This window comes from Felis catus, chromosome B4, assembly GCF_018350175.1.
Source record: "Felis catus isolate Fca126 chromosome B4, F.catus_Fca126_mat1.0, whole genome shotgun sequence".
In the NCBI taxonomy this organism is placed as follows: Eukaryota; Metazoa; Chordata; class Mammalia; order Carnivora; family Felidae; genus Felis; species Felis catus.
Window position 1 is genome coordinate 54,111,972 of NC_058374.1, and position 22,904 is coordinate 54,134,875.

At 35.2% G+C, this 22,904-nt stretch overlaps 1 protein-coding gene across 5 annotated transcripts in view; it reads left to right on the forward strand.

Moving 5' to 3' along the window:
* The window catches only part of LOC101088850 (solute carrier organic anion transporter family member 1B3), a 79,557-nt gene that overhangs the window by 49,335 nt on the left and 7,318 nt on the right, over window positions 1-22,904 (forward strand). For 3 of the 5 annotated variants that reach the window (XM_019834642.2, XM_045061485.1, XM_045061486.1), the window contains 9 exons: window positions 896-1,042; window positions 1,204-1,302; window positions 1,803-2,045; window positions 3,082-3,246; window positions 4,861-5,056; window positions 8,731-8,896; window positions 10,992-11,176; window positions 16,889-16,953; window positions 20,045-20,162. In XM_019834642.2, coding sequence (XP_019690201.1) covers window positions 896-1,042; window positions 1,204-1,302; window positions 1,803-2,045; window positions 3,082-3,246; window positions 4,861-5,056; window positions 8,731-8,896; window positions 10,992-11,176; window positions 16,889-16,953; window positions 20,045-20,162 — 1,384 coding nt within the window. Of the gene's footprint in view, window positions 1-895; window positions 1,043-1,203; window positions 1,303-1,802; window positions 2,046-3,081; window positions 3,247-4,860; window positions 5,057-8,730; window positions 8,897-10,991; window positions 11,177-11,384; window positions 11,610-16,888; window positions 16,954-20,044; window positions 20,163-22,904 lie in introns of those variants that run through there. The other 2 variants (XM_045061487.1, XR_006600578.1) reach the window with 2 other exon arrangements.

Below are 22,904 nucleotides of genomic sequence, written 5' to 3' on the forward strand. Positions count from 1 at the left end.
TAAATTAGGAAAGTGGTATAAATATGTTAAAAATGCAACTTTACTCCTTAGGAGAAACACAATTATTACACCAATTAAAGATTATTTTTACCTATTAAGACACAAATTGTAAATTATAGTTATAATTTTTTTTGCCTATTGGGTGTTTCTACTTATTAGGAAAACATTTCAAAAAATATTTTTCTACCTGTTTTTATTAAAAATAAAAAGAAATGATATAGAGGGAAAAACATTTATGCATTGCTGGGAGTATATAAATTTCTAGATTTTTGAAAGTTAATTTTCAATATAGTAAAGAACATACATGCTTAAATCAGCAATTCTACTTTTACTGACTTATCTTAAAGAAATAATCTGGAATGTGACCGGATTTATTTACAGTTCTAGCTACGGCATACCTGTTTAACAGAATGAAAACTTCAAAATATTTTGTGAGTAAAAAGTAAGGGATTAATTAATTAATTAATTAAGTTGCAAAACTTACTCAGCACACCACCATGCAGTCATTAAACCCTGATATAAAAGAAATCTTAAAAACATGGGGAAATTGACATAACATGGTGTTAAGTGTAAAAGGAGATTATAATATGATCTGGACATTTAAAAATATAATGTACATAAATATTATGCATATTTTTATGTGAACTGAAAATGTGGAAGATACATGCACACATGAGAAGTAGCTCTCTGCATGTGGTGGGATTATAGATAACTTAGTTTTTACTTGTTTACTTTTTGCTTTCCTATATTGTCAAATTTTGTAAAGTAACTATGAATCAGTCTTATAATTTGAAAAAAAAAATCTTAAATGGAATAATTAAGGGATTAAAGCAGTTGAGTTTCTTATATAAATGCTAAAATTAATATTTAAAATAAAACACTCTTGTCTGCATAGGTTGTGAAAAGGAATCTGGATCATATCTATGGATATATGTACTACTGGGTAATATGCTCCGTGGAATTGGGGAAACCCCCATAGTCCCCTTGGGGATTTCTTATATTGATGATTTTGCTGAAACAGGACATTCTTCTTTTTATTTAGGTAATGTACATAAAATATTAGATTTTATGATTACTTTCCCTGGGTCCACCCTTGAAATAATAGTGTTCCTAAATTCATTTTTTACTTACTAAAAAATTCTTTGGAGACTTGTATAATTTTATTATTGGCATCTGATAAAATTGTTTTATAATATTTTTTAGGTACTTTGCATGCAATATCAATGATTGGTCCAATCATTGGCTTTATACAGGGATCTCTGTTTGCTAAAATGTACGTGGATATTGGATATGTAGATCTCAGTAAGTATAATAAGAACAAGGTAACATAATAATACTTTTCAAGTACAGGACATGATCCTTCCAAATACTGAATCCACTTTTTCAGTAGTTCTTTACTGACTATTTGTGTGATGAAGTGTGAACAAAATTAAAAAAATAGTGTCTCAGAATTGATGTAATAGAGTTTAATTTCTGTATCTACGAAGGGCAGCAGTCATTATTATTGCTCAGAATTTATTGCATTTCAAAATGATTTTTTGAGGGGCGCCTGGGTGGCGCAGTCGGTTAAGCATCCGACTTCAGCCAGGTCACGATCTCGCGGTCCGGGAGTTCGAGCCCCGCGTCAGGCTCTGGGCTGATGGCTCAGAGCCTGGAGCCTGTTTCCGATTCTGTGTCTCCCTCTCTCTCTGCCCCTCCCCCGTTCATGTTCTGTCTCTCTCTGTCCCAAAAATAAATAAACGTTGAAAAAAAAATTAAAAAAAATGATTTTTTGACTGGCTACTTGTAATTCTTTATTCTAGGCAGTATCAGAATTACTCCTAAGGACTCTCGTTGGGTTGGTGCTTGGTGGCTTGGTTTCCTTGTGGCTGGACTATTATCCATTATGTCCTCCATTCCATTCTTTTTCCTTCCCCAAAATCTGGATAAACCACAGAAAGAAAGTAAAGATTTAGGATCTTCGCATTTCCTCAAAACAAATGAGAAAAGGAGTCAAATAGCTAATGTGACCAACCATGGGCAAAATATTAGTGAAAATATAACTGGTAAGTATTTCACATTTATAGTCAATTTGGAATTGTTAATTTCAAATGAAAGTAGACGAAACTATTTCTTAGTTGCCACTGGGCAGAAAGCATAGTTCTGACTCTGTTTGATGGAAACTTTTAGAGACGTATAGAACGAGATGTTTCAAGGTCCACATCATCCATCTCTAGATAACCATACCTGGTCCTGTCTTGCTAGACTCTAACACTTACTACAATTATTTCTAAGAAAGTCCTTCCACTTTTAACATCCGTTACAATTAGTCACCCCTCTAATTATAGACCCAGACTACAAAATTCATGCCATGGACAGAAGTTATGAATTTTTCACACACTTGTTTGTAGGCACAGATTGTTCTACTATTATTGTAATAATGTCACCTGAGACACAACATTATCTCTTCTCCTTGTACCACAAGAAAGGTGATTTATAATACTATATAGTATTTTAAAGCAGAAAAGTTGCATACCAAGAAACAGATCTGAGTCCTGCATTAAATAGAACTTTATAATTTTTTAACTTTGGTCTTCTCATTTCTGTGAACTTTCTACTTAAAAGTAAAATTCTACTTAATAATTGTATTATTAACATAAAAATTAATACTAAGTGCTAACAAATAAGAGACATTGCATGTCTATTCACTTTTGTTTCTTGAGCACCTAGCATATTGCCTGGGACCCAGTTGAAAACCAAATATTTGTTGAATGAATGAATAAATTAATTAATGATACATGCAGTTGTATGGTAGAGTGCTAAGAATAACCAAATATGAAGTGAACTGAGCAGGTTGCAAAACAGCATGTATGTATGATTTCACTTTGGGGTAAAATAAACTAATTGAATAGATATTAATGAACATATGGAAAAATGAAGGAAAATATAAAAACTGTTGACAGTAGAATTGCAGGGTACTCTGATTTTCTATGTTATATATTTAAGTAATTTTCAATCTTATATAACTTTTATATTTACAAAATTAAGATATTAATGTATACTTAAGCTGCATTGTAATATCTTATCTTTATAATTTTATAGATTTTTTCCAGTCCTTGAAAAGCATCCTTACCAATCCCCTATATGTTATATTACTGTTTTCATCATTGCTACTTTCCAGCAGCCATATTGGTGCTATTACTTATGTCTTCAAATACATAGAGCAACAGTATGGTCAGTCAGCATCTGAGGCTAACGTTTTTCTTGGTAAGACACGTTATTTATGTTTGTTTGATAAGCTATATACTACCAAGTAATTGAGTTTCAAGTGACATTTCGTTGTGAAGGCAATTTTATATTTTAGTAAGTATAATTTCTAATTATTTTTTTGCAAATCTTGTTGAATTTGTCTGTCTCATGGTGTCATCATTGTTCTGCATTTGAAGTCACATATCATGCTATTTTTGAGAAGATGAATTCCTAGAAGAAAAGTTGCACGTGAATGGACTATTTAGATATAGTATCTGTATAATTGAATTTTATAGTTTAGTGTTGAGATCCTGAGACAAATCCTTTTGTAATGTAATCATAATTTCATAATTCGTTGACTTTAAATCAGAACTCAGCTACCTACAAAAAATAGGAAAGAGAAAACAGACACGTCACTGATGTCTACATAACTCAAACAAGTATCATATTTTATGAGTTATTTTGCTATAATATCTGTTTCTAGTGACATATTGAGATTGCTTTTGAAGAAAAGGTTTTCTTATATAATTCTTCCCTCACCACCAGTATAAAATGAGATTACTATTATTTTATTTATTTATTAATTTTTGGAAAGAGAGAGAGAGAGCATGAGTTGGGGAGAGGAGCAGAGAGAGAGGGAGAAAGAGAATCCTAAGCAGTCTTCATGCTCAGTGCAGAGCCCAACACAGGGCTCAATCCCTCCACCTTGGGGTCATGACCTGAGCTGAAATCAAGAGTCAGACCTCAACTGACTGAACCACCCACGTGCCCCAATATTAGATTTTTAAGAGCAGTACATTACCTAGTACAGTACTCAGCACATTGTAGAAACTCAGTAAATATTTGATAAATTAAACTGAACGTCTCAAGTGGCATGTGAGTAGGTCATAAGTAAACAAGAAAATGATAATTATGTTCAATACTTTTATTGAACTTAAGGTAAAAGTTTAAATGGTAAAAGTTGAGTTTGACTCCCAGTAAGGTTCCCAGCCTGAATTATGTTGTTGTTGTTGTTGTTGTTGTTGTTGTTGTTGTTGTTTGTTGTTGTTTGTTGTTGTTGTTGTTGTTAGAGGGATCTTTACTTTTAATAACTCTTGCAGGACAATGACATGGAAAAGTTATAATAGGGGTCATTTTTAATACCATATTTAGGCCCATTTATCATTTTAGGGTATATGTGTGTTGGGATGAATAAAGAAGAGATATTAATTCTAGTATTTAATTTTAAAGTGATAGACAAATTTAGAATGAGTTTTTAAGGATTGGAACTCTTCATTTTGAGGAGGTGTAAAGGATTTAGATGGTAGAATACAAGTCTCATAGGCAGGTGATATTTTGTTGCTGTTTTCCAGAAGAAACTCCCTCATAGAAACCATCTGTTCAGATATTCAAACATTCTCAGTCCCCAACTTTTGCTATAGGGGGACCCAAATTCCCAGCACTGGCATCAAGAAGTTATTTTTGTTTCTCCCATGTGCTACACTGGGTCTCCTACCTCCATGCAGGGCTATTGGCTTTCTACTTAAGTCGTAAGATGGGATACATTTGGTTGATGTACTCTGTGTTTCATATTATAACACATTTCGGAATAACCATATTTATATAACAACAATTTTTTTCTCTTATTTCTAGGAACCATAACCTTACCAACTGTTGCAACTGGAATATTTACAGGAGGATATATCATTAAAAAATTCAAACTTAGCTTGCTTGGAATTGCCAAATTATCATTTTGTACCAGTGCATTGGCCCTCATATTTCAACAATTCAACTTTGCAGTAATTTGTGAAAGCAAATCAGTTGCTGGCCTAACATTGACCTATGATGGGTTTGTATATGTCAATATATTAATTGCGCAATGTATAAATTATACAATGTAAAAGACTATAAGTAAAACAGGGAAGATAACAATCTTAGATAAACTTTTTTTAATTGAAATTTCAATTTACAAATTCTTAAAACCTCCACTTCCTAAAATCTCAAAAAGTCCTCCTTTTATTCCTTCCTAAAAGAAAAACTACCTAAGTTGTAATAATAATAGTTATCTTTTGAGCTTGTTTATAATGACTGACAGGTACTTTTACCCTCATTTTATAGATAGGGAAAGCAGGGTGTAGAGAAATACACATATTACAAGACTAGCAATGTTAAGATTCTGACTTAAATTGGGGAGTTTTGACTCCAAAACTTTTAGTCTTAACCACTACAATTTTGGATGCATTATAAGAGGAATATAAATAACATTTTCCAAAAGTGACTGAAAAATTCTTATCTACAGTTAACTGTAATGTTTAACAACTATCTATTTTATTTTAAAGTGATAGACAAATTTAGAATGAGTTTTTAAGGATTGGAACTCTTCATTTTGAGGAGGTGTAAAGGATTTAGATGGTAGAATACAAGTCTCATAGGCAGGTGATATTTTGTTGCTGTTTTCCAGAAGAAACTCCCTCATAGAAACCATCTGTTCAGATATTCAAATATTCTCAGTCCCCGACTTTTGCTATAGGGGGACCCAAATCCCCAGCACTGGCATCAAGAAGTTATTTTTGTTTCTCCCACGTGGTACACTGGGTCTCCTACCTCCATGCAGGGCTATTGGCTTTCTACTTAAGTCGTAGACTTTCTACTTAAGTCTACTTCCTTACATTGTATTGAATTCTCCTTTTCTGCAAGCTAATACTGTTTCTTATGATATTATCTTTATTAGCAGTAGAATTAATAAATATCCTATATATGATTGTATATTAGACCTGGGAAAACCTTTACTTTGTAGTATTATCTGAAGTATTCCCAGTACGCCAGTCTCTACCCCAAATTAGGGGCAGGATTCTGGTGTAGATTTCTTATAATCTCCAGAATATAGCCATGAATTTAAGCTTGGAAAGGTTCACATTCAGACAACAAGGAAAGATCTTTGGATTATGCTTGTATAACTGTGCTACGTAGTGCTGGCTCTGAGCTTCTAAAGTCTCGATCTCATGAGGTGTCAGTTTGAACTTGTCAAATTTCCCCACAACTGCTTACCTAAACACCATCCTATTCTTAGATACTTGTCAACCTGGTCTTGAATTATCTCTCTGCTTCCTCCTAGTCCTGACTGTTGGTAATTACTCCTATCCACCCAGCATTATCCACTCTGGTAAATACAGAGTACTTAGAACATTGAATTTTTTTTATTCCAAGCTAGTTAACATATAGTGTAATAATGGTTTCAGGAGTAGAATTTAGTGATTTATCACTTACATGTAGCACCCAATGCTCGTCAGAGTAAGTTGGAACCCCTAATGCCTATTCACCCATTTAGCCCATCCTCCTACCCAACACCCCCTCCAGCAACCCTCAGTTTGTTCTCTGTATTTAAAAGTCTCTTGTGGTTTGCCTCCCTTTCTGTTTGTATCTTATTTTTCCTTCCCTTCCCCTATGCTAAACTGTTTTGCTTCTTAAACTTCACATGAGTGAAATCATACGATATTTGTCTTTCTGTGACTGATGTATTTCACTCATCATAATACATTCTAGAACATTGAACTTTTGAGGTAAAAGAACCTTAGAGGGGCACCTGGGAGGCTCAGTCGGTTAAGCGTCCGACTTCAGCCCAGGTCGTGATCCCATGCTTTGTGGGTTTGAGCCCTGCATCGGGCTCTGTGCTGACAGCTCGTAGCCTGGACCCTGGTTTGGATTCTGTGTGTCCCTCTCTCTCTGCCTCCCCCCCACCACTCTGTCTCTCAAAATAAATAAACACTTAAAAAATATTTAAAAAAAAGAACCTTAGAGATCATGAAGCTCAAACCTCTTAAATCCTCTTAATTTATTAGTTGAGACCCAGAGGAACCATAACTTATTTGAAGTCACACAATGACTCCAGACTGATGCTATATCACATCAGTAGTTCTAAGGGCTCCCAAGTTGTCAGATATGCGTTAGCCTAAAGCCAGTTTCTTAAAAGCATGTATACTAACTGTGCTATCTATTCAAAAGAAAGCAGCTGGAATTGTGTGGGATTATTTTCCTTCAGTAATTTTACTGAGTGCCTCCTTAAAGATCAAGAAGGTTTATAGGATACATCGCTGCCTTCATGAAAATCATAGTTTAATCATAGTAAATAATAGAATAGATGTATTCAACATTTATGAAGTGCTAGTAACAGAACTAACTTTTTAACATATAAATAAGTGCAGAGTTTCTTTGAATGTGGCCTGAGGGTCAATAGGAGTCCCTGAGACCTGATTGAAGTCTCAGCAGATTCTAAACTATTTTTATAATAATACCAGAATGGTATTTGTCTTTCTTATTCTCATTTTCTCATGAGTGTAAAGTGATATTTTCTAAGGCTACAATAATGTAATGATAACATCAGTCTGGTGGCTAATGATGTGTACTTGTGTATTCTCATGTATTAAACATTTGTACTATAATTTCTAATTAGAGTCTATATATACCAATACCAATACATATAACCCACTTGAACAAAAAACCTTTGGGGTCCTCAATACTATGAAGGGCTACTGAGAATAAAAACTTGAGAACTTCCTTATTAATTTTTTTTTCCAAAAAGTCCCTATGCGATTGATGTTATTATCTCTGACTTACAAATGGCAAAACTGTTTTAGGAAGAGTAGTCACAAGTATCTTATTCAAAGATAATTCATCAATTCTCAAATGTTATCAAGATTTTTATCAAAACCAAAAGCATAATTTTAAAAATCTATAAGCAGAAAATTGAATTATACAAATAATCCATTTTATAATTTTAGCCATGTTATGAAATTATATCTTATAAATACAACCATGTTTTATAGTCCATCATTTTAAAGCATGTTGTCATTGCATTTAAAAATTATATGGAGTTTTTCTTGTCTTTTTCGAGTGATTTTATTCTTGATTTTTAAAAATTGATCCTTAGGAGTTCTGCTTTGACCATATTGAATTATTTTCTTATGTAGTTGAAGTATAGATTTTAAAATTCAAACTAAGTAACACTAACAGATTCATGGGACTTTATAGTAAGCTGGGGAGAACTTTAATTTATCGCCTTACTGAAGAGAAACTGAGTCTCAGAAAAATGAAGTGACTTGTTTAATGAATAATTTCTTGGTAGGATCACAAAGATCTCCTATCTAAGTCTTATTGATCTTTTTTTTTCTTTACGTTTTACTTTTTCTAGGTCATAAATTATGTCTGGGTGAAGATGGGGGTATGTGTTAAGTTAATAAGCAGTATTAAAAATGCCATTTTTGCATCATCATTCATCAAATTTCTCTGGTTAAAGCCCAACTGTTTTCCTTGTTTCTCTTCTGCCCTCCTCTGCTTTCTCCTTCCCTGCCCTCCTCATCCTTCTCCCTCTCCCCTCGTGCCCTCCTCTCTTCCTCCCTTCCCTTTGCTTCCCTTTCCTACTCTACCCTTCCTTTCTCTTCTCTCCTCTCTTCCCTCCTTCTCCTATTTCTCCTTCTTCTTTCTCTCTCGCTCTCTTTTTGATATATGTCTACCTTATATTTCCAGAAATAATCCAGTGGCATCTCACATAAATGTACCACTTTCTTATTGCAACTCAGACTGCAATTGTGATGAAAGTCACTGGGAACCTGTCTGTGGAGCCAATGGAGTAACTTACATGTCACCTTGTCTAGCAGGTTGCAAATCTTCAAGTGGCAATAAAAAGTCTATAGTGAGTATTTGTTTTTACTTTCTCTTCTCTCCTTGATCAAAATCACATATTTTGTTTACCTATTACTTATCAAATCTTTCTGAAAGTGAAGTCTCCAGTAACAAGATAAAAGAAAAAGACTCCCAGTATTGTCTGTCATTGTGATAGTTTTGGGGTTGTGTTTAACCTCCAATAAAATCCTGTTTGAAACACAAATGGGTTTTTCTGTTGCTTGAATTCTCATTGAGATTATTCCTACTTTCCCCCTTGAATTTATGAGAATATGACTGTCTGGAATTTAAATGCATTTAAGATCTCTAGGAAGCACTTCATTTGACTAATTAGATTCAATTAGGGTTACTTTATCCTCTACCCTTCAGAAGTTAGGGGAAAGTCCTGACCCAACAATTTGTCAGTACTTTCTGCCTTTCCAGTACAACAATCTATATGCAAAATTGCCTTTAGGCTCACCACCCTTTTGACTTTCCAAAAAATTAATCAAGGCTTCATGCTCACTTGACTATCCAATTCTTGGCTTCCAATTTTCATATCTCCAAGGGCAGCACTTCTATCCAGTATAACTTAGTCATTTGCCTACCTATTCCAGACAACTTCCATAGAAATACCATATCCTTCTTCACTTAAAATATTCCCTTCCATGCAAACTATGGGTTCTCCCTAATTCTCTGGGTTAATTTCCAGTAGTTGGGGATCAGGTATTCTACTTACAATCTACTGAGTACTCACAAAGTTGGGAGCCATTTTCTTATCACCAACATTAGCAATATAATCAGCTTATGATCAATCATTGCCCTCTTCCACACATTCTGTCTTTGATTTTCAAACTTTTTCCATCTTTTCCTTGTCCATAACCCTACTAATTGTATTATTGAAGGGTACTGAGAATTTGAAGAATAAAGCACCCAGAGTCTTTGAAGCCAGGCCATAAATTAACATCCAAGGACTATACTTAAAAACCCCTATTTTATATTCATGGCTCTAGTGCTTTTCACTGAGAATGCCCTGTTTTATCCATGGTCCCACTTGGCCCCTTAGTGAAGGCCTGGAAGAGACATGATGTTAGAATCCTAAAGAGAACTCTGTGTACTGTGGAGACATTTTCTTAATGCTGGCATGACTATACCATTTGGGGATTACTGGGGAGTTCTTTTACCAAATCCTTAGTAAGAAATCATCCCTTCCTAATTACTCAAAATAACGTCCTTTGTACCTGAGTTTGGTTATATTGGTCAATAGGCTTGATACATAAAGGATTCCTCCATGTTATTCCTAGTGAAAAGGTAAAGTTTGATCATCAGATAAGTACTGATTCAAATTCTCTTCCAATTCCTTCTTCAATAAATAGTCTAGAGTACTAAGAAGTTTAAGCTTAAGTGAATTGCTTTTTTTTAGCCTAGCCTTAAAACAGGATTTATTTAAGCCACCTATATAAATAAACTGCCTGCCAAATCAAATCTCTAAAATCATTTGTTCCTAAGATTTCTTCTCCTGTGCTCTATTCATTAGGGTATTCTGTTGTGTTGAACCTCCCCGGTGATAACATCATCTATCCTCTAATCTGTTATTATGTTCTTGGATGTTGTGTTTGCTGTACAAAGTAGTTCCAGTATGCCTGCATAGTTCCTATTCCCCTAGATTCTGCCCCAATTCTAATGGGTAGCTCCAGGTTTTGCCCCCCCACAAAACTATATTTTCTGGATTCTCTGAGTAGCCTCTCCCCAGAAGATGTTTCTGACACTTAGTAGGATTGTTAAGGAGAGTAACTAGATGTTTTATAGAAAGTAAAAGTGACTGGGAGAAAATTATTTAAAAGAATTTTTATTAATGAGAAATTATTTACAGAGTTTCAAACATTAATTTTTCTATTCTTTTCTGATTTTTAAATTAGGAATGAGTTAAATGTTAATAGTGAATTGCTTTTTTTCTAGAGTAATAGAGGAAACAATTTTGCCTTTCATCTATTAAACAACTGTATGTTTTAAAAACTAAACATTTTAGCTTGATGGGTGAGACTTCTTTAGCTATAATGAAATGATTTATAACCCAGTCATAATTTACAAATATATTCTGTAATATCTCAACAACTATTTTTTAGGTGTTTTATAACTGTAGTTGTGTGGAAGTAACTGGTGTCCAGAACAAAAATAATTCAGTGAATTTGGGTGAATGCCCAAGAGACAATCATTGTACAAAAAAATTTTATATTTATGTACTGGTGCAAGTCTTGAACTATTTTTTCTCTTCATTGGGAAGCACCCCAACTATCATGCTGGTTTTTAAGTAAGTATGACTTTTTAAAAGCACTTTAATGTATATTTAGACAATAAACACACCTAATAATGTACATATTTTCCATAATATATTAGGAACATGAATTTATATTTTGTTACATTTTAATTTTCTAAGAATGCATTTTCTTAGGATTATTGTGATACTCCAATGCCATAATGAATGATAAAAAGATTTCATATTTTCTCCTCTTATGAAGAATTTTGTGACATGGAGTGACTGAAAATCTTCAATTCTGAAAAAAAAAATCCATGTTGTGATTCTAAAAGAACTTCTAATTTTGAGATGCCTTACACCAGGATAAGCCTGTCAGAGTGAATCAACCATTGATTTAATTGAAAGAAAACATTTGGGAGCCAGACTGTGTAATGTAAACCATCTACAATATTCTAAAGTTTTCATAAACCCTCAAAATTGCTTTTGACTTGGTCTCTCAATTACCCTCATAGATAAGAAAAAAATATATGAGCAGAATTCATTCCTTTTTTCAATCATTAGACTAATACTTACACCATGCTTGAAGAATATTCCATGGTGAATAAAACAGATACACATTAGAATATTACAGGAAATAATGATGTAAGAAAAATAAGTTTAAAAATAAATACATAATTAGAAACTGTCATTAGTACTAGTAAGGAAAAAGAACAACATTAAAGAAAATAAAGAGGAAAACCTAATTGAGGATTGAAGCGAGGAGCAGTGAGAAGAGGACTCAGAGACTTCTCAAAAAAAAGCAACATTGAATCCTAAAGTCTAAAGAATAGGTTAACATTAGCCAAATGAAGAACTTTATAGAAAAAGAACATCAGTGCCAACTCTTCAAGACCAGAAAGAACTGGAGTGTTTGAGTTGGTTGGAACATACTGAGTGAGAGGGCTATGACATAAGATAAGATTGGAGAGTTAGGAAGGGAGAAGATCACACAGACCATGTTGATGAAGTTAATTGTTCAGTTACCTAAAACTGAAAACATATTAAAACTTGTATGCATATCTCAAAAATATACAGGTGTAAATATGGTAACCTGGGTTAACATCCAAATTATACTTTTAGGACCTAGGTAGTTAACCACAAGTTCACTGTCAGCCAACAACATGACATGGAAGGGAAAGAAAACAAATGTGATAAGTTGTGTTAAAATGAATATACATGAGTAGACAGAATCTATAATTGTTTAAATTTTATTCTTACCCCAAATCTTGTTAAATTATTTATGCTAATTTATTCTACAGCTATGTCTCCACCTTAATATAAAATGTCCACTCAAAAACAGAACTCTTCCATATTTGCCAAATTACACATTAATTATCAGAAAAAAAAACTACTTCTGCATTAGCTTTATCTAAGTCTTAGCTTTTAAAAAAATGTTTTAGTGCTTTGTTTTTTAATTTTTTTAAATGTTTATTTATTTTGCAGAGAGAGAGAGAGCAGGGGGAGGGGCAGAGAGAGAGGAAGACACAGAATCTGAAGCAGGCTCCAGGCGCTGAGCTGTCAGCACAGAGCCTGATGTGGGGCTCTAACCCATGAACCATGAGATCATGACCTGAGCTGAAGTCGGGTACTTAACCGACTGAGCCACCCAGGTGCCCCTAAGTCTTAGCTTTTTAATTTAAAATCTTTGCAGAGTGAATAGAGGGTTTTAGAGAACACTGTTTCATCATTGATGACATTTATATTTTACCTTATTAAGTGGTTAAGATAAACATTACCATCAAAAACATTTACTGATCTCTCACCAGCCTTTAATTTTAATGAAAGAAAACTTTTGTGAAGCAGACTGTAGAATAAAAATATGAACTTCAGTCTATTAATGATTTTCCAATGCTTACATCATAAGGCTATTATTAAAACTAGACTAAGCAGGAATGATTATATTCACTCATTCATTATATTCATTTTGTGTGTCAGACACAATTCTAGGAGCTGAGACAGAACTATGAACATAAGTGATAAAGGCTCCTCTTTTACTAGCTTCCAGTGAGGGTGAAAGACTGGATGGGTATAAAAGAAGAAACAATAAATAAGCAAGTAAATATGTAAAATAGAAGTATTAAGCACTAGGAAGAAAAATAACTCAGACTAAGAATATAGAAGTGGGACAAATAAATGATAATAATTCAAATATTGTGCATTGGAATTCACTTGATAAGAGAGCACAATAAAAAATGAGGGTATAAGCTATGCTGATCTGGGTACAAGTGAAGAGCATGGTCCAGATAAAACATACCCTGTGGGTCACAGTAACAACTTTTGAGTTTATTCTAATTGTATTAAGAAGCCAGCAGAGCCATTAGGCATTAAAATTATACACCTGACTTATCCAATTGTAAGATGACTCTGGCTGTTGTGTGGAGATCAAGTTTTTGGGACTCAAGGATGGAATCAGGGAGAATGGAAGGCTTTGATAGTTCTTCACAGGATGGGAATTTGATTGAGGATAGTGATGGCAAAGGAATTAGAAAGTGATATCAGTTTGTCTTTGATCTGTTTTTAAAACCAAGTCAATAGTATTTGCTGATGGATTGAATGTGGCATGTAAGAAGAAAAATTTAAGGATGATCTCAAGGTTCTGGCTCAGCTCTGAGAAGATGGTGGTACTTTCAACAAACTGAGGCAGACTAAGGAAGGGTAGTTGAAGATAGTGGATAAGCAAGAATTTGTTCTATCCCTGTAAGTCTGAGATGCCTATTGATGAAATATTGGAGCTGGAGACATTAAATTTGGAATGAATAACACACAGATGTTATTTACAATCTTGGTAATGTTGAGACCTTCTAAAGATTGAATACAGATAGAAATAAGATTCTAGAACCAAGACCCAGGCACTCTAATCTCATAAACCAAGAATAGGAGGAGAATCCATTAGGGAAACTAGGAAAGAGATTCCATGAGGTTGGAGAGAAACCAAGAAAGTGTGTCATGGCAGTTAAAGATTAGGAAGTAATTGTTGGATTTCATTATGTACTTGTCACTAGATTTAACAAAAGTAATGCATAAAGATGGGAGGAAAGAAGGGCTGTTTTGCAAAGAACTAAGAGGAAATGCAAGAAGGGGAAGTGCAAATACTCAGGGAAAATCCTTCATATTAGTAATGTTATATAAAGAAGCAGAGAAGAAATGTGGTAAGCTAGCAAGGGTGTGGTGTCAAGATTTCTGTTTATGTTAGATATTATAGCATGCTTGTGTACTGATGAGAATTATCCCGTAGAGTTTAAGGAAATTGATGGTACAGGAAAGAAAGGGAACATGACAGGGGAAGGTGAAAGGGGATATGAACAAGTGCATGGAGTTTATTCTATAACAGAAAGGAATGTCTTCTATGTGAGTAAAAAAAAAAAAGAGTTACATGTTTAGCTTTACTCATACAAGGGTATTGAAAGTCTGTTCTGATTGCTTCTACTTTTTCTGCTAAATAAAATGCAAGGTAAACAACTAAGAGAGAGGAGGAAAAAGAAGTAGCTTGAAATGAGATCAGAAAGTGGGAACTAGTAATCTTTAAGGTTGGGAGAATAAACTGGGAAAGTGGGCTAGTAAAATACAGTAGAATTGTACCAGAGGCCCTGGGGGGTTGTACTTATGAATTTAAAATGAGCTTAGTCAGAATGTTTGAATGATTTCCTCAACTCAGCACAGCTCTGGAGGGGTCGAATGAAAAAGGTAGGGTTTGGATGAAAGCATTTTTGCTTGCCTGGGACAATAACGGATGAGAGGGACATGAAAGTTTAAGGTATATGAAAGGAAGGATGATAATGAGAGAACATGGTAGGTAAGAAATTAGGCGGTGAAAATGGAGATGGGTGGGGACAAGGTGGAGGGTGGCAAGGTCCTGAAGAGCCCTGTGGATCTGAACTTTGTTGGAGTTGGTTTAGTGGATACAGTGAAGTTAAGAGGTGTTATGAAGAAGGGAGCTCAAAGCTGATAATTAGGGAGTATGTACTGACTGGCATGACCATGCAGTGGGTGAGATAACCCCAAATGGGTGAAGAGGTCAAGAAACATGTAGGCCAGAGCTTTGAGAGGATGGTTTACATGGATTATTAAAATAACTAGGAAGAGTGGCAGATACAGTTTTGGGAAAAAATCACAGCCTAGTACTAAAATTGCCAAGGAATGATGCGGGGGCGGGGAGTGTTGTGCTAGTCCATAGATATTTCAGCCAGTAAGTTAGAGAATGATATATTAGAATGGCACAGTACTTGAGGGAAGTTAAAGGTCTTTCAGAGGAGGCACTAGGGTCTGCAGGTAGTAAAAAAACAAGGAAAGGAAAATGCAAGAAGGACATCTATTCTTGAGGCCCAGTGAGACTGCAGGCTGTGGGAGAAAAACAGCCCCCACTTGAAAGAGTTGCATTGAAAGAGAACCATCAGGGGGAAGCCAGGCTTTGTTAGAACAAGAAAGTGAAAAATTTCCTAAGAACATATGATCTAAAGATTTTCCTGGTAACAAGGGATATAATGGAAGAGTTTGAGTGCTGTAAGAACAAGAGACTGGGTGTGATTAAAGAATGAACTAAACCATGTAGGAACCCAGGGACTCAGGAATATGGAAACTGATACTAAGAGAGGTTACATGATTTCTCCAAGTCACTTATTCAATATGAACCACCATTATCTCCTTATTCAAGAATAAGAACTAGCATGGAATGTCATAGAAGACACTTAGACATCTGTTGAATGACTAAGTCTGCTTATCTCTATGAACAAATACAGTCATCCAAACAGTTAAAAAAAAACACCTTTGTATTAGTTAATCAAGTATTTCCATAGAAATGTTCCATAGAAACAGTCAACTCCTCCCTATCCTACCATTACTGCTGGATAATTCATTTCACTTGAAATGTATTAGGCTATCACAGGTATGGTAGTGTCATCATCTCATTGGACACAGAAAAATGGAATGGTGGAAAGAAATTTCTAAATGGAATAGTGAGTTAATTTCTAAAAGAGAGGAGAAAATGTGCTTGCTCCCTTTAAAATGCCATTTACATACATTAGACACTAGAATACACAGGTATCTTTTTTGACCCTCCTGGTTATATTCCATCGTTTATGAATCATATTAGTGAACTTTGCTTTTAGCAGAAACGGCAGAAATAAGATGGTAAAAGAGTTCTTCTCCTCACACCAAGACCTCAATAAAAGCATCTGCTGTATCACGTGAACTGTGTCAACTGAATGGGTCACAGGAGATCTGTTTCTTTGTAGGCATAATAGTCTGTTTCAATCACAAACTGATAGGATTTCAAAGGATCAATTGTGAAAATGCTAAACTGTCTTGAAATCTCAACATATTGAAAAATAAGAGAATAATAATTATTATCACTCATATGTTCCCGTTTTAAAACAACTGAAAGACAACTTGAAATGTCAGCCATTCACTTGAGGGTTTTCATTTGAACATGAAGAACAATGCCACTGAGTGTTTGTTTGTTTGTTTGTTTGTTTGTTTATGAAAGAGTAAATAGGGGCAGAGAGAGAGATGGAGGGAGGGAGGGGAAGAATCTTAAGCAGGCTCCATTCTCACCATGGAGCCTGATGCGGGGCTTGATCTCATGACCCTGGGGTCACGACCTGAGCTGAAATCAAGAGTCAGATGCTTAACTCACTGAGCCACCCAGGAGCCCCAAGAAATGTTTAAGTATTGAACTTGGTTTGGTATTTTGGAGATGTTTAATGTTTCTTTGCCCTTATTTTATTTCAGAAATGTTCAACCTCAGCTGAAATCCCTTGCAGTGGGTTTCCATTCACTAACTATACGAGCATTAGGTATGCTAAATATAGAGATTAAAAATTTAAGATATAAATTTTCATGCCAAAGCTCACAGACTGAATATAATTAATTTCCAATTATAAGAAATGTTTAGAAGTTACAATTCAAAATAATTTCTATTTTTGTTGTAAATAAAAAATGAGAGGAAAACTAAGTAACTTAAAAGAGAATTTGTTCATTCTAGTTAACGTCAAGGTTTAACTAGAACAAAGAGTCATCATATTTGTTTTACACTCTTTTTAACACAAAGATAAGTGATCCCCCAAGTTTCTCTACTTTTAGAATTAGGAATGTTACTTCCCATAGGCAAAGTGGAGGGCCTTCCTTCTACACAAAGACGTTAATGCCCAAAACAGCTTGGAAGTACTGGGTATCCGGTCAGGCTGAGATTGTGTGAAACAACAGGAGCAGACTTTTTGCTTTCCCTCTTCTCTAAGGCTGGGGACCCTAACCTTTATCAGAAGTTAAAAATGAGAGAGGAAATGGGAATTAAATGGTAGGACTGAACATCGGGGACTAAAGGAGTGTTCTGAACGAAAGAAAGCTCAGGAAGTAGTGTTTTATGTTGTTAAAGAGTAGGGCTGTAGACTCCAGAGGTTAGAGTCCTAGTTCTAAATATTCAAATGAGGTGATTAGTACAAGATATAGGATATCGCCCTTTTCCCCTTGTTGTCATTTGCCATTTATACCACACAGATTTCCCTTGCTAGCTCAACAACTCCTAACTTAACTCCTGTGCAAGCCCCTTTGTAAGATGTATTAACATAATATGCTTATTCCTGGGAAGTAGGAAAAGAGCACCATTCCTCTAGGGATTGGGGTAGAAGACTGACCATGGCCTGGAGGCAGCCACTGATGGCAGAAGGAAAAGTAAGCGAGAGGGGCCAGTCCCTGGGATCCGTGCAAGCAAAAGGAAGAAACATAACTCTATGGCTAATTGCATTGGAGAAGTTGTACAGGAAGTATATTTGAGAAGGCCACATATCCTTAAAGGTAGAAAGAGGAAATACAAAACACATGGAGAGAAGAAGATGGAGGTGCTGCAGGATTCCACTTAGTTCTCGACCCAGCCTTCCTTCTGTTCTTCTCTAATCTCACAGCTCTGTCTGTCCTAGAAGCTTCCTGCCTCCACATATGATGGAGATGCCTCACTCCTAGAAGCTAAGCCATAGAAGCTAGCAGATGAAATAGAATGTGGAAGCAAGCACTCCTCCTTAGATTCTGAAATAAGATTGAGATTAGAGGAAATTATTCTAATGCCATAAAACAGAAAGCAAGGAATTTTACCATCCTAATTGAGCACATTATTTTGATGTGTCCAATATATGGTGCAATAGAACCTAACTGCTTTTATGGGGAGAAAAAAAGTGCATCCTGAGTAGTGAACTTTCACAAATAATTTTCTTGAATACAAAATATGTGTAAATTGTGAGGAGTCCATAGAGAATCATTAAACTGAAAAGGATAATCAAAAAATAGATAATTTGAAGTTTTAAATTTCTAGTAATGACTTAAGACCAAGGTTGTTACCTAAAACATTTAATGCATTAAGTTTGGTCAGTTTGGTCAGACTGGTGGTATTATATGGGGAAAATAAATTATTGGCATGCATTTTTCATTTTTCAAAGGGTGGCTGTAATTTGTGGAAAGCTGCAAATTTTTCACCCATTTTCTCAGTACCAGTTTTCCTGAGATATGTTTAGCCCAGACACCAGAATTTTGTCATCTCCGATTTTTCACTCTCAGAAAATTGAGACTAATTAAAAGTAAATGGAATTAATAAAATTTGTGAAATATGAATCACTACCACTTTTATGTAACAAAATAAAAATTGCCAGCCACTCATCAAAATACAAAAAGAACAAAGTAAAAACATGGCCGCTTCAGTTCCACCATATGCAATATAGATCTCTACTGGCATGTCCCTAAAATTTTATTCAAATTACTAGTCCTTTGAACTAGGAGTTTATCTCAGAGTTTATTAAAATAGCAGTAGGAATAGATGGGCACTTCTTCTATAAGGCAGCATATGTATTTCTAAAAAGCTTTACATTCTGTAAAACTGTACACTACAAATAAAACCTGGGTTAGGCACAGACCACTAGACACCTAGGCATCATTGTCATCAGAACATTAACAGAAACAAAATTCAGCCACCAGCCCTAACTTGAACAGCCCATGCTCCTTCAGGAGATTTTAAAAATGTGCACAATCAATGGAGAGAAAATGCAGGATTGTGGGCTTTAATGACACCAACAAAGTGGAAGGGGAGCTCTAAGCCAAGAAAGGACAACCTGCCAAGATGCCTATAATTCTGTGAAGCTGAGCCTGTGCTTGTCTGCGGAGGAAGAGCTAGTGTTGGCATTTACCTTCTAATTTTTTGTTTTGTTTATTTAGTTTTGAGAAATTGAGCATGAGCCGTGGAGGTACAGAGAGAGAGAGAGAGAGAGAGAGAGAGAGAGAGAGAGAGAGAGAGAGAGAATCCCAAGCAGGCTCTACACTCTGTGCGGAGCCTGACACAGGGCTTGAATTGTGAGATCATGATCTGAGCAGAAATCAAGAGCTGGACGCTCAACTAATTGAGCCACCCAGGTGCCCCTACCTTCTAATTTTCCTAAAAATAGCGTACAAGACTCCCCTGACTTTGCAGTAATTGAGTTGAGAACATTTACCTTTCCCTGTGAAGTTATAATTCTACTCCCATTCCTCAGCTTTCCTTGCCTAAGAAAAATTATGTACGAACCAACATAACTTTCATGTTTTACTCACAACATTCTCCTTTTCACCAGTCAGGCTTAAGTTACTTGGGAATCATAAGAACAGAGTGTACATGCGTTTAATGTTCCATCTTCTCTTCCCTATGTGTGGCGGGTGAGGTAGATAACAGATATCTATGCTATTATATGTGATTTGAGCCTTTGAGATTCCTAACAGTCTCAATTATTGAGTAAATTTAGGTCAAAACAATGGAAGAGTGCTTTAAAATTTTCAACTTTTACTTAATCTAAAATGTATCAGTGTGGAATATCACATAGTTATGTTTGAAACATGTTCCTTGAATTGACCTTTTCTCATCTCATGTTGCAGGAGGAATTCCAGCTCCTATATATTTTGGGGCTCTGATTGATAAAACATGTATGAAGTGGTCTACCAGCAGCTGTGGGAAACGAGGGTCTTGCAGGTTGTATAACTCCAGATTATATGGGTAAGATGTCATAAATATATTTCTTGAATTGATTTTTTCCTTTGACTATATTAATTCCTAAAAGATGACATGTCATTTTCGGTATAATAATGATTATAAACACCATTTAATGAACTTTGTATTCATGTTGTATCAGGCAGCATGGTATCTCATTTTAATACTCTTAGCAACTGTAGGAGATGGATTTTTTTTCCTTTTTCCTTAAATATGAAGAAATAAAGACTCAAAAAGAATAAGTAATTTGTCCAAAATCATACAGTAAATAACAAAAAGATCTGGGATTTGTACTCAGGGTTTTTTTGTTGTTGTTGTTTCTAAAATCTCTCCTAATACTAAAGAAAACTATTTTCAGTGACATTCTGGCTTCTCTAAGATGATATAAAATGATCAGCTGGAGCTCTGGTCACAGGTCTGGAAAAAAAAGGAAAAACGTTGTTTCTACAATCTTCTATTCATGGGGAAACAATTGGATGGTCATCTAGAAAAAAAATAGCTGCAATAGTACTTTAACCTTACATAAAAAATAAATGCACATTAATCAAACACATATATTTACAACATGAAACTACAAGTATTAGAAAAAAAAAACTCTGGTAGAAATACTTTTAATTATCTAGGAAGCAGGAATGTGTTGCTCAGTATGATCCTAGCCCTTAAAACCACAGTAGAAAAAAAAAAACAAAACTCTGTGTCCCAAAACTGAGGCAAAGTTCAAAGACAAAAGGTAAATTGGAAAAAGAAGGTGTAACTTATAACCATCGAATATATAAACCACATCTTTATCCATTCATCAGTCGATGGACATTTAGGCTCTTTCCATAATTTGGTTATTGTTGAAAGTGCTTCTATAAACATTGGGGTACAAGTGCCCCCATGCATCAGCACTCTGTATCCCTTGGGTAAATTCCTAGTAGTGCTATTGCTGGGCCATAGGGTAGATCTATGTTTAATTTTTTGAAGAACCTCCACACTGGTTTCCAGAGCGGCTGCACCAGTTTGCATTTCCACCAACAGTGCAAGAGGGTTCCCGTTTCTCCACATCCTTTCGAGCATCTATAGTCTCCTGATTTGTTCATTTTGGCCACTCTGACTGGCGTGAGGTGATATCTGAGTGTGGTTTTGATTTGTATTTTCCTGATGAGGAGTGACATCGAGCATCTTTTCATGTGTCTGTTGGCCATTTGGATATCTCCTTTGGAAAAGTGTCTATTCATGTCTTTTGCCCATTTCTTCACTGGATTTCTTGTTTTTGGGGTGTTAAGTTTGGTAAGTTCTTTATAGATTTTTGATACTAGCCCTTTACCCGATATGTCATTTGCAAGTATCTTTTTCCATTCTGTCGGTTGCCTTATAGTTTTGTTGGTTGTTTCCTTTGCAGTGCAAAAGCTTCTTATCTTGATGAGGTCCCAATAGTTCATTTTTACTAGTAATTTAATTCCCTTGCCTTTGGAGATGTGTCAAGTAAGAAATTGCTGCAGCTGAGGTCAAAAAGGTTGTTCCCTGCTTTTTCCTCTAGGGTTTTAATGGTTTCCTGTCTCACATTCAGGTCTTTCATCCATTTTGAGTTTATTTTTGTGTATGGTGTAAGAAGGTGGTCTAGTTTCATTCTTCTGCATGTTGCTGTCCAGTTCTCCCAGCACCATGTGCTAAAGAGACTGTCTTTTTTCCATTGGATGCTCTTTCTTGCCTTGTAAAAGATTAGTTGGCCATACATTTTTTGGTCCAATTCTGGGTTCTCTATTCTATTCCATTGGTTTATGTGTCTGTTTTTGTGCCAATACCATACTGTCTTGATTACACGTTTGTTGTAGAGGGTAAAGTCTGGGATTGTGATGATACCTCCTGCTTTGGTCTTCTTCTTCAATATTACTTTGGGTATTCAGGGTCTTTTGTGGTTCCATAACAATTTTAAGATCATTTGTTCTAGGTTTGAGAAGAATGCTGGTGCAATTTTGACTGGCATTGCATTGAATGTATAGATTGCTTTGGGTACTATTGACATTTTAACAATGTTCTTCCAATCCATAAGCAGGAAATCTTTTTCCATTTCTTTGTCTCTTCTTCAAATTCCTTCATAAGCTTTCTATAGTTTTCAGCATACAGGTCTTTTATATCTTTGGTTAGGTTTATTCCTAGGTATTTTATGATTTTTGGTGCAATTGTAAGTGGGATCAGTTTCTTTATTTCTTTTTCTGTTGCTTCATTATTGGTGTACAGAAATGCAACTGATTTCTGTACATTGATTTTGTACCCTGCAGCTTTGCTGAATTCATGTATCAGTTCTAGGAGTCTTTTGGTGAAGTCTTTTTGGGTTTTCCTATGTAGAGTATCACGTGGTCTGTGAAAAGTGAAAGTCTGACTTCTTTGCCGATTTTGATGCATTTTATTTCATTTTGTTGTCTGATTGCTAATGCTAAGACTTCCAACACTATGTTAAACAACAGTGGTGAGAGTGGACATCCCTGTCGTGTTCCTGATCTCAGGGGGAAAGCTCTCAGTTTTTCCCCATTGAGGATGATATTCGCTGAGGGCTTTTCATATATGGCTTTTATGATGTTTAAGTATGTTCCTTCTATCCCAACTTTTTTAGGGTTTTTATTAAGAAACCATGCTGTATTTTGTCAAATGCATTTTCTGCATCTATTGACAGGATCATATGGTTCTTATCATTTCTTTTATTAATGTGATATATCACATTGATTGATTTGTGAATATTGAACCAGCCCTGCAGCCCTGGAAAGA